Below are 12279 nucleotides of genomic sequence, written 5' to 3'. Positions count from 1 at the left end.
TTTTTTAAAAATTATTATTTTTTATATTGGTTTGTTTCTAGTTCCATGCAGTTGAGATTGGAGAATAAGCTTGAAAATATTTCAATCTTCTTGAACTTTTAGAGACTTGTTTTGTGCCCTAACATGTGGTCTATATTTGAGAATGTCCCATGTGCACTTAAGAAGAATGTATATTCTGCTGCTTTGAGATGAAATGTTCTGTAAATGTCAATTAAATCCATTAGGTCATGTGGGTTATTTAATGCCTTTGTTTCCTTGCCAGTATATCCAATGATGATGGAGGGTGTTAGAGCCCCCCACTATGATTCTATTGCTATTAATCTCCCCCTTCATGTCCAATAAGATTTAAAAAATATATTTAGTGCTATATTGGGTGCACAAATGTTTGTAAGGGTTATATCCTTCTGTTGGATCCAACCCTTTTGTATTATGTGGTGACCTTCTTTGTCTCTTGTTATGGTCTTTATTTAGAAGTCTATTTTGTCAGAAATAAGTATCGCCACCCCAGCTCCTTTGTAAGTAACCAACTGTCTTTCTCTTGTTGCTTTTAAGATTCTCTCTTTGTCTTTAACTTCTGCCATTTTAATTATGATGTTTCTTTGAGTGGACATCTATGAGTTCATCTTGATTGGGACTCTCTGTGCTTCCTGTAGAGGTGTGTCTTTTCTTTCACCAAGTTAGAAAAGTTTCCACCCATCATTTCTTCAAGTAGTTTCTCTATCCCTTTCTTCTCCTGGCACCCCTAAATTCAGATGTTGTCATGCTTGATGTTGTCCAATAGTCCTTCAGACTTTCCTCACTTTAAAAAATTGTTTAGCCCAACCTATATAATTCAGCAGTTGAGCATTGACCTATGATCCAAGAGATCGTAATTCTATTCTTGGTTAGCGTACATGCCCAGGTTGTGGGTATAATACCCAGTAGGAGGGGTGCAGGAAGCAGCCGATCAATGACTCTCTCATTATTGATGTTTTTATCTCTCCCTCTCCCTCCCCCTTCTTTCTCTGAAATCAATAAAGATATATTTTAAAAAAATTATTTATTGTTTTCATTGCTCTGCTTGGCTGTTTTCTATCTTGTCTTCTAAGTTACTGATTCAGTCCTCTGCTTTACCCAACTGCTGATTTCTTATTCTGTATTCTTTATTTCAGATATTGTATTCTTCATTTCTGAATGGTTCTTTGTTATGGTTTCTATCTACTATTTAATGCTTACAATTTCTTTGATTAAGTTCTCTCTAAATTCATTCATTCTTCTCCTAAGTTCCTTAAGCATCCTTATTACCATGGTTTTCACTCTGCATCTGTATGTTGGTGTCCTCCATTTTATTTAGTTATTTTTCTTGGAATTTCTCCTGTTCTTTTATTTAAGGCATGTTTCTTTGTCTCCTCATTTTGTCTGCCTCTTTATATTTGTCTCCATGTATTAGGTAGATCTGCTTTGTCTCCCAATCTTGGTATGGTGACCTTATGTAGTAGGTGTTTTGTGGGGCTCAGTGGTGTAGTCTCCCTAACCACCTGAGCTAGGTGCTCCAGAAAATGTCCATTGTGTGGGTTAAATGAGTCCTCCTGTTGTAGTTGAGTCTTGATTGCTCTTAGCACATCCATGAGTGGGGATGACCTCCAGGCTGGCTGACTATGAAGATTAAGTCTGACCACAGTGTATGAGCCCCTTTGCAGGGACTGACCACCTCCAAGGCAGAGTTGGCCACAGCAGGGTCTCATGTCTGAATGGATCTCCCTTTGAGTGTGCCCATTTGTCCTTTGTGTGGCTAGTTGGGTTTTGCTCTCGTGCGGTCAGAAGCCCATGGCTGGTTGTGTGTGTTCTGGGCCCTCTTAGAGGGACAGTGCCAGATACTGCCTGTAACCATCCTTGTGCTACCTCTCTGGAGCTACCATGCAATCCACAGTTGTATCTGCTTCTGCTGGGCCTGGGTGTGCATGGGAGGGTCCAAACTGTTTACCAGCTCTGAGTTCAAAGGTAGTAAAACAAAAAGCCCAAGGCATCCTGATATTATCCTCCCCCTGTTGGCTGCTCTGACACCCTCTGAGACTGCCTGGACTTCCTTGATATACTTTTCATCAAAGTCTGTTAAGTGGGCCCAGGCTGACTGCAGCTGTCAGATTCTTGCACAAGGTGTTACCTGGGCAGGACAGAGCTACTGGTAGTCAGGAGGATGGTGCTAATAGGTCTCCTGTTGGGAGACTCCACCAGTGGCATGCAGAGGGAGGAAATAACCCCCATTCCAGAGCAACACAATTCATTGTTGGCCAGACTCTCCGACAACTGCTGGATTTGCCTGGATCTCCTCAATTGTTCCTGAAGGTAGAGTGCAATTTGCTCAAGCTGCAAGATATTTTTCTGTGGGGCCTGAGCTAAACAGGGTGGGGCCCCTGGGAGTCAGAAGGACAGGGTTAGTCCACTCCCCTAGACTGATGCTGTAATGATAAGAGTGCTCAACCCAGGGAAGATGGCATCTGTGTGCAGTGCACAATAAGGACTCAACACATGGACCTCAGTGGCTGATCCTCCACATCTCTCCTCTGGGCCATGCAACCCAGTAATTCTCTGTATGACTCCAGTTTGCTCTGAGTCAGTTTCCCTGAACTTGGAGCTCTAGGCTGAGTGGTCAAGAATGAGATTATGTGTGCTGGCTTTTTAGGAGAACACCTGGGTTTCTAGGAGGCTTATGTCTCTTCCTGGCAGATAGGATCCCTGCTGATTTTCACAGCTAGATGTTATGTGACCTCCTCTTCCTGGTTCTGGTGTTCTGGGCGGGGAACCTAGAGTGTGGTTGAGATCCCTCATTCTCCAAAGAGGAACTTCTGTAGCTGAGATATCCCTTCAGATTCTCAGCTGCTGCACCTGAGTCCAGGACCAATCCTTTCCATATCTCTGCAAATCTAACCAGTCTCTCTGAGGCTTCTTCTGTTTCTATTTTGTTTGTTTATTTTGTTCTGTAGATTCTACATATAAATGAAATGATATGGTATTTGTCTTTCACTGACTGACTTATTTCACTTAGCATAATACTCTCCAAATTCCATCCATGCTGTTGAAAAAGTTACAATTTCTTTCTTTTTATACCTGAGTAGTATTCCATTGTGTAAATGTACCACAACTTTTTTATCCAGTCATCTACTGATGGGCACTAGGGTTGCTTCCAACTCTTGCTATTGCAAATAATACCCCAATGAACATAGGGGAACATATAGCCTTTCAAACTAGTGTTTTGGATTTCTTTGGATATATTCCTAGAAGAAGAATCACTGGGTCATGGCAAGGGATCTGAATAGATACTTCTCCAAAGAGTACATACAGATAGCCAATAGGCACATCTGCCTATTTCTATAGATCCTTGGTTAATGGACTCTTTTTCAGCTATTGTTCAGTTGGTTGATCTACAATTTAGTTGTAAATCTGGCTTGGCACTGGGAGGAGGTGTGTGTAGCTCCCACATACTCTACAGCCATCTGGAATCTCCTTTACTGGTAATAACTTAATTCTAATTTTGTTTTATGTGAATGGCACCAGAAGCTATTATTCTAAAATTTCCCAAAGACTTTTTCATAAAATACTAAAATAAACATTAATAGTTTAATATCCTCCTTATCTAATAACGTATTTCAAATTTAATTTTGTATTAAGCAGAGTAAAATTTAAGTACATATCTCTTTAATGTATGTAGCAGGTATCATATGATTATTACTACACATACAGTTGTTAACACATGGGTGCCTTTACTGTATGCTGCCTTTAGAACCCAACATGTATGTGTGGGTTTGCATTTTGTCTTGAAATATATAGAAGGCCCAATGAAAGATCAATGAGTGTCATTGTTTACCAAACAGAAAACCTTGTTCTAAGTCCTCTTGCAGTTTTATTTCCAATTTCAGTAGCTTTTGGGTCAAGGGGGGGAGGGAGAATATCAAACAACATACCTCTGGCTGGTGATTTTTGACTTTTTGAACTTTATGTTCACTATAATCACAAACAAAAGTCATTTGAACCTGAGAGAAACCTTTGGAGGTGTTGCACACATTTGTTCTCCTCCCTTCCTGACATTACGTCTTTATTTAGAATGAATTGTTTATTTCTTCCTTTCATTTTTCAGATATGTGTGAATAGGATAAAAGCCAGTCCATTAATGTATTTCCCTTTGTACCTGGCTTTTGTTTTGACTGTTTTTATATCTTTGTTTTCAACTCTCAATGATCATCTTCCTGAACTTCAAAGTACATTTATTTTTACATGATTTTGGTTCTTTATTTTATCTATCAGAGGTTTGCTATTTTCACTTACACTTCAATATTCCCCAACACTAATCTGATTAGTGTTGTCATCTGAATCTATGTAGAAAGGTTATCTCTATAAGTAAATTTTATTAATAATTATGGTATTTTAAAGTGTCTGACATGTAAGTTTTGTCTTCAAGTTTCAATGATAAACTTCCTCAATTTTAACGTACTTGTTTTGTATTATTTTGTCTCATTATATTTCCAACCAAAGTTTTCCATCTTAATTTGTTATGCAATTTCTCCCATCATTACTTCATAGTTTTATCCTGTTGTTTATATATGAACATGCTTTCTGCGAAGTAAATTTTATTAATAATACACATCTGAAGTTTGAGGATTTCAAAGTGGCTGATGTTTTGCTAAAGTTAGATTTCTGCCATTGTTCGTGCATGTATGTATATGTACTCATGTGTGTGTTTCTTTATCTGAATCATGACAGGTTTAGCTTCACATCAGAATTATTCAATAATTTAAATTTTTCTCTAGTTTATTTTTTATAATATTTACATTGGGCTTTCCATTTTATTTTTCAAATGATCATCAGTAAAAATTTAGTGAAAATTTTCTGACAATCCTTTACTAATTGTCTCTTTCAATGATTGCTTTATTGGCATCTTTAACATTCCATTTTTTAAAAAAATGTACATCATTTATTGGCTTGCCTTTCTCCAGGATGTCTACTCTATCTTTTCCCAATCTATTGGTTATGAAATTTCCCCATACTAAGTTCTCTCCATTTCTTAAAAGAGAAATGTTATTTTTTTCTTTTTTATTTTATACTTTTCCTTCCCTATAATCATTAGCTTCTTCTATCTTCAAGAGACTTGCCATAGTTTCATTATAAATTTTGTGAAGATAAAGGGGTTGGGTTATTAGTCATATGTTTTTCATTCTTTATGTATTTTTCTGTAAAACATATATTAACTTGAGACTTCTGTCACATAATCCAAGTTAAAAGACAGATTAAACATGCAGTTTAAACATTTACATTTCCTCTAACCTTATGATAGGTGAGAAGACTCAAAAATTCCTGTATGACGTTCCTCCCTCTATTATCCATTATTAAAGACTGTAACTTTTTGTATCAATTGTTGGTCAAGTGTGAAGATGAGACTCATGCTTTGATTGCACTTGGTCATATTACCTAAGTGTTCCCAGGTATACAGTATTTTACATAATATTACCTGGCTGCTTTTTCTTTTTATCATAGTGAATATTCTTCCTTTTTTTCATTTTTATTGAAATAATGATTAATTCTTCAAACTGTGATACATTAAATGTTTGTAAAAGACATTATGTACTAAGGACAGGTCAATAATAATGTATCTTTCAGTTTGGAAATATCACTTGAATGACATGAGAGCTCATTGTCCTTGGATATTTGTAAGATATGTTTTCATGAGATGTTTTCATAACACTAATATAATCATTAAAAGTTAAAGTTTTTTTTTCTTTAAACATTAACATGTTATTTTTCAGAGGAAATGGGATTTAGAAATATATTTTAAAGTTTATAACAAACTTCATATGACTCCCCCTACAAATACAATTATGGACAGATGGGTGCTTTTACTATATGCTTTTTACATCATGTTTTAAGTATATGTCTCTTATATTAATTCATGTCAACTTTTTATTCCAAAAGGCTACGAGGCAGGCCCAGTGAAAGATGAATTACTGATACTGTTTATGTCAGAAGAGGTCTTATTTGACAGCTTCTATGGTTACATTTCCAATCTTAGTTCCTATTGCACCAAGTGGTTGAGGAATGTAAATTACAACATTGCCCCTATTGGTGAATTGTTTTTGAAACTTATGGTTCCAATTCTCAGAAATATAGATTAGTTTGAACCACAAAGAAAACTAAAATAATTTAAAATTTTGTCTTCGTTCTTTGCTGACATTGTGCCTCACTTTGAATGAGTTGGTAATTTCTTCCTTTTATTTTATTAAGTGTGAGGAATAAGCAAGTCCCATTAATGTATTTCACTGTAAACCAGGACATTGTTGTATCTACTTCTTAAACCTTTGACTTAAATTCTCAATGATCATTTTCTTCAAAACCAAAATGCCCAATTTTTTTTCATGAGTGTCTCTTTTCTTATCTATTCACTGTTTTGCCATGTACACTTGTTATGCATTTCCCCGTTATTACTTTTTCAATTGTCCTGTCATATAAATCATGTGGAGAGATCCTTTTTATCAAGTAAATTTTATTAATCATATACATCTGAAGTATTGGTATTTTACACTGTGACTGAAGTGTAAGTTTTTTCCAAGTCATGCTCAGGCCATCTGATTTACAACATTCTTCATTGACATTTAATACTTCATATTTCTTCCTTATATGAATTAAGATGGCTCCATTAAGTGTGTGATAACATGGAAATCCACACAAAGAAAGGATATACTCATTGGTTGATGAAAATGTTGTGCCTAGAGGCACCCAGGAACCTACACCTGTATTTGCACTAGAAGTAGTTGTTTGAGATCTTTTAATTCAGTCTTTGTGATTACTTTATACTCCATACGTACCACAATAACAAGAATTGACTACATATATTCAATAAGAATAAAGACAGTAAATCTAACAATGAAATAATAAAAACATAAATTATGTCAAAGGAATCAATAAGATTTTTGAACGGTAACCACTAGAATTATTATTCCTGAAATAGACTTTCAGTTCAATAAATTTACTATTTTATAGCCCTTTTATTTTTTTGATCAATATGCTCTGGGTAAAAGTGAGCTCTCAACCACCGTATTTTTGTGTGAATGTGTGAATCTCAGTGCTTTTGTAAGATTGGGCATGCCTACCTACAGGCAGTGTGTATGTGTGTGTGTGTGTGTGTGTGTGTGTGTGTGTATTTATCTGCATCTTGATAGTTTTGAAATATAAATTTTCAAAAATTTGAATTGTTTTCTTGTTCCCCCCAATTGATCTTTTCTTTCTTTCTTTTTTTGTTTTTCAGAAAGACTTCAGGAACAAATGGGTAAATTTTTTTGAAAACTTGTTACTCTCTAATCTTTTTAAATGAATGATTCTTGTTGCCTTAACATTCGTTGCCTTTAAATCTGCATGCCATCTAATGTCACGCTCTTCTCCCAGGTGTCTACACTTCCTTCTCCAAATATTGGTTATGGATATGTTTTATATTATGTTATCTGTATTTCAACTCCCAATTTTCCACATTTCCTCATTGCTTACCTTCCCCATTTCATATCAGTGTATCTCTATCAACAATGACATTTTCTGTTTCCTGAGACCTGCTGAAGTTTCACTAAGAAGTTAGTGAGACGAAGGGCATTAGATTGTCAGGAACATGATTTCCATTCTGTATATCTTTCTGGATCTTATACAAAGATCAAACCTCTAACACACTTTCCATGTTCAGGGGCTCATCAGTATACTAGTGATACTTTCCTGAACTGCTGAGTGAAGTTTGTGCATTTGTCCATCCATTGTCCTTTCAGAGCCTGTGTAAATTCTGATATTACTCAATGGTCAAATGTGAACTTGAGGCTCCTTCTTTCTCTGCCCTTAAACATATTACCCAAGAGCAGCAGGTCTACAAGTATTTCCATGATTTTCCTGGAAATTTATTTACATGTACAACCATACTAATGGGCTTCTCTTTTACATTTTCAATGACACATTTTAATTTCAGTATACTGCAATTTCTGTTAAATGTTTGTAGAATGATTTTATATGACAGAGAATGTTCAATTATTATATATATGGTCTCAGCTCTCATCTTTTCACATGAAAGATAAGATACAGAAAACAATTGTTATGGAACAAAGTCAGTGGGTCCCTTGCCCATCACCTACAGAGAAGCCAAAGTCTGAAGCAATAGGTTTTGAAAGAGAAAAAGGTTGATTCATCAGGCAGGCAGGTGAGGAGATTGGAGACAGTCAGATCAATCTCCCAAATAAAATCTTAAAGCAAATTTAAGGAATAAGGGTGAGAAGGGGGTTACACATATTGATTAATTGTAATTCAGGGGTCTTATTGGATAGTCTTGGAACTAAGCCCTCTAAGTAAGGAATGTGAAAGGGCAGGCGGGGACAAGGAAATTCCAACCCGGCAGAGTTTGACTGGTCAGTCCACATTGGCTCTGGGCACCAGCTCTTCCTTAGGGACTGACTGACCTCTCCCTTTTTAAAGGGCTCCAGGTGACAACAGGATTTCTGTTATTTGAGTTCTCTGAACCTTGGTGCTGCTGTGCTCCTGAGGTCGGTTTAGGGTGATGGGGCTGTTGTAACTGTGCCTGCTCCAGCCTCTGAGAGCAGTGTGATTGGCTTGGTTCCATGGTCTCCTGAACATTGAAGAGAGGCCTGTTGTTATCTCCTGAACACACACACACACACACACACACACAACTAGAGGGAAAGAAGCTTTAGAGTCTTGTTTCCCAATTACCCTGGGATGTTGCCAAAGATTTTTTTCTACAACAGAAATAAAATTCATGGCACTTGAAAATTCTCCATGTAATGACATTTCTTCAATGGTAATATTCATTTCAAAGGAATATAATTCAGGAATATCTTGATATAATGTATGTAGCAGGCTTTATGTGACTAATGCTACAGATATAGTTTTAAACAAAGAGATGCCCTTATTTTTATTTTCTCATCTTTTTATTTTATTTTTTAAACATTGATGTTTCTATCGCTCTCTCTCCCCCTCCTTTCCTTCTATCTCTCTCTCTCCCCCTCCTTTCCTCTCTCTGAAATCAATATGTTTAAAAAAAAAGAAAGCCTGGCCGGGCTTGGCTCAGCGGTTGAGCGTCGACCAAGGATCCGGGAGATCAGGGTTCGATTCCCGGTCAGGGCACATGCCCGGGTTGTAGGCTAGGCAGCCAATTTTTATTTTGGGAAGAATACTCTATAAACGAAAACTGAGTTCTCAACCTCTGTATTTTCCCTGTGTGTTTGTGATTGTGTGTGTGCTTACATGCAAAGTGTATGTATGTGTGTGCTTATCTGCATCCTCATAGTTTTAATTTTAAATAAAAATTTTGCATAAATTTTAATTCACTTTATTTTTTTCCTGATATTCACACCAATCTCCTTATTTTGTTTTTCAGAAAAATTCAAGGAAAGAAATGGTAAACTTTTTGTCAACGCATTGCTCTCAACCCTTTTGAAATAACTAGTTTCTGCTTGCCTTAACCTTCCCTACCTTTTAATCTCTATACTATCCATTGGCTCACTCTTCTCCTGGAGGTCTATGTTTCACTCCTTCTAAAATTGTTTATGGACTTCTCTCATATTAAGTCTCCCCATTTTAATTTCCCAACCTTCCAGTATTCATGTTTCTTCTTTGCCCATTTCCATATCATTTCTCACTATCAACATTGGCTTTTTAATTTCCAGAGACTTGTAACATTTTAATTAATAAGTTGGTGACATGAAGGGCTTTGGGTTGGAAGACACATGGTTTTCATTCTGTATGTCTTATAGAACATGTCCAAAGAAAGGACCTATGTCATTGACAACAAACTAAAAGGCCCACTTTTATATCTTTTATACATTTTATAACCTTTAGAGATGCGAGAAGACATCTAACATATTGAATAAAGTTTATTTATTCACTGTCTTTTTAAAGCCTGTGTAAATTTTGATAACATCCAATGGTCAATTGTGAACTTGAGTCCTATTTTTCCATTTTCCTTGAACATATTACACAAACTACCCAGGTGTACAAATATTACCCATGAATATCCTGGAAATATTTTTATATACAACCATAATAAAACTTTCATTTTTTATTTTCAATGACACAATTTTTAGTATGACCAGCTGCATTTGTGTTAAATATTTGTAGAAAACTTTTGTGTCACAAGGAGTGGCCCATTATAACACATCTTTAAATTGCAGGTTTTCATGGAAAGGGCACAGGATATAATTATCCTAGGATATCGACCATAATTTTCATAGAAAAGGAATATAAACCTTAAAATACAATATACTCCTTGAAAAGACATTTTATAATTATATTCTTGGTTTCAAAGGAAATAAAGTTAAATAAATGTCTATTTAATGTATGTGACAATTTTATATGGCTAATGCTATAGACATAATTTGTAAAGACTGTTACCTTTATTCATTTTTTTATCTCTTTTTAATACCTGTGTTGTGTTTGAGTGTGTGAGTTTACTCTTTTTCTATAAGATGTAGAGGCAAAATAAAAGACCAATGTTTGACATTGTTTAACCCGAGGAAGTGATTGCAACTCCTCTCATGGTGCCACTTTGAATCTTAGATCTTTTGGCAGCAAAAGTTAAAGGGAAGCAGAGCAACATTTCCTCTGTTTGGTGAGGGGCCTTTGAAACTTGTGGTTCCAATCTCAGAAATGAGTATTGGGTAGGACTCCAGAAAGTAACTATTGGAGTATTGAGATTTTTGTCTTCCTCTATTTCTGACATTATGCCTTCACTTTGGAGGAATTGTTTCCGTCTTTCTTTTATTTAGTCAATAAACCTGAGGAAGAAAAAGGCAGGTCTTGTTAATGTAGTTACCTAGTCATGGTTTCCTCTGTTATTTATACCTTGGGCTTCAATGGTACCTCGTTGAGTCAATGACCATCTTCTTCAACTCCAATATCTAAATATTTTTGTATTATTTTTTCTCATTTTTTTTTGTCTCTCCAATCAGTGTTTTCATATTCGATTTTCCCCATTATAACTTCTGTGATCTTTGCCATTGTTGTGACCTATGCAGACATTTCTTCTGTGGCCAATGTTACTATTCACATACCTCTGAAGTTCTGGCATTTACAGTGTGGCTGATATGTCACTTTTGTGCAAGACACATCAAGTCCTGCGACTTAGAACTCAGTTCAGAGACAATAATTTATTTTTCTTTTTTCCTTTTGATTTAATTAATATAAGCTTAATTTAGGCATGGGTTGCAATGAACACCCACATAAAACAAAGTTATGTTCATTGCATGACATAGATGTCAATGGAGATGCCCAGTGTATTACCATGTCTAACTTCAAGAAAAAAAAAAAGGTTTATATTGTCTAACTCAGTGATTTTGTCTAATTTATACAATATTGTTATCCTGATACCTGAATTGATTTAATATATATCTTTAGCAGCAACCACAGAACTTACTAAATCTTAGAAAATGAATAATAAAAAGCCTCAAGAATGATCGAGACCTAAAATTTTAATATTTATTTCTCCATTCAGTCAAAAGACTCCTTTTATGCCCCTCTTCATTTTTTGGATCATATTCTTGGATAAACGTGAGCATTGAGTCACTCTGTGTTTACATGTACCTTCCCATAACATGTGTGTGTATGTTGATCTGCATTCTAATAATTTTAACTTTAAATGTAAATTTTTGAATAAAATTTAATTTTCTTTGTTTTTGTTTCCTTGATGTTTCCTTGGATCTTTTCACTTTATTTCTCAGTTCTCTTCAAAATATATTTCGTAAATTTGTCCAGGATATGCTTATGTAAATTTATTTACCCAACTGATTGTCATGTAATACTTCATTTCTTTTTTTTTCTTGGAATTTAATATGAAAGTATTTTATTTATCTGGCAGTTAAAATAGACATTCACATAACACAAGGTTGATAAAAATGTTGTAAATAGAGTGGTCTATGAATAGAACATTGTTGTACTTCTACAGACATTGGTTCAAGATCCTCTAATTTACTGTTTGTCCCTACTGTATACAACATAGCTGCTGCAAACACTACAATTGACTGTGCTCACTAATTAAACCAAAGAACTCATGAATCTTGCACATTGAACAGTAAAATCCTAGGTAATGTCAAAGGGGATAAGAAATACTTCAATAGGTCACCTTGAGAAATATTATTTACATTTTTAAAAAATTTCAGTTTATGGTAATTTTCATTTTGAAAAGAGTGCTCTCTGGAAAATACTGAGGTCTCAAGCAATGCTTTGAACACCTGTGTGTGGGTGAGATGTTGTCTGTGCCGATATGCAGTG

The 12279-nt window shown here is 35.4% G+C and overlaps 1 protein-coding gene across 1 annotated transcript in view; it reads left to right on the top strand.

Moving 5' to 3' along the window:
- Positions 1–12279, top strand: part of LOC308558388 (uncharacterized protein) — a 140525-nt gene that overhangs the window by 32387 nt on the left and 95859 nt on the right. The window contains exons 5-6 of the mRNA XM_081140052.1: positions 7274–7294; positions 9392–9412. Of these exons, the coding sequence (XP_080996178.1) occupies positions 7274–7294; positions 9392–9412 (42 nt within the window). The remainder of the gene's footprint in view (positions 1–7273; positions 7295–9391; positions 9413–12279) is intronic.

The sequence above is a fragment of the Miniopterus schreibersii genome (genome assembly GCF_964146895.1).
Source record: "Miniopterus schreibersii genome assembly, chromosome: 6".
NCBI classification, from domain to species: domain Eukaryota; kingdom Metazoa; phylum Chordata; class Mammalia; order Chiroptera; family Miniopteridae; genus Miniopterus; species Miniopterus schreibersii.
This window is presented reverse-complemented; position numbering and strand designations above follow the sequence as displayed.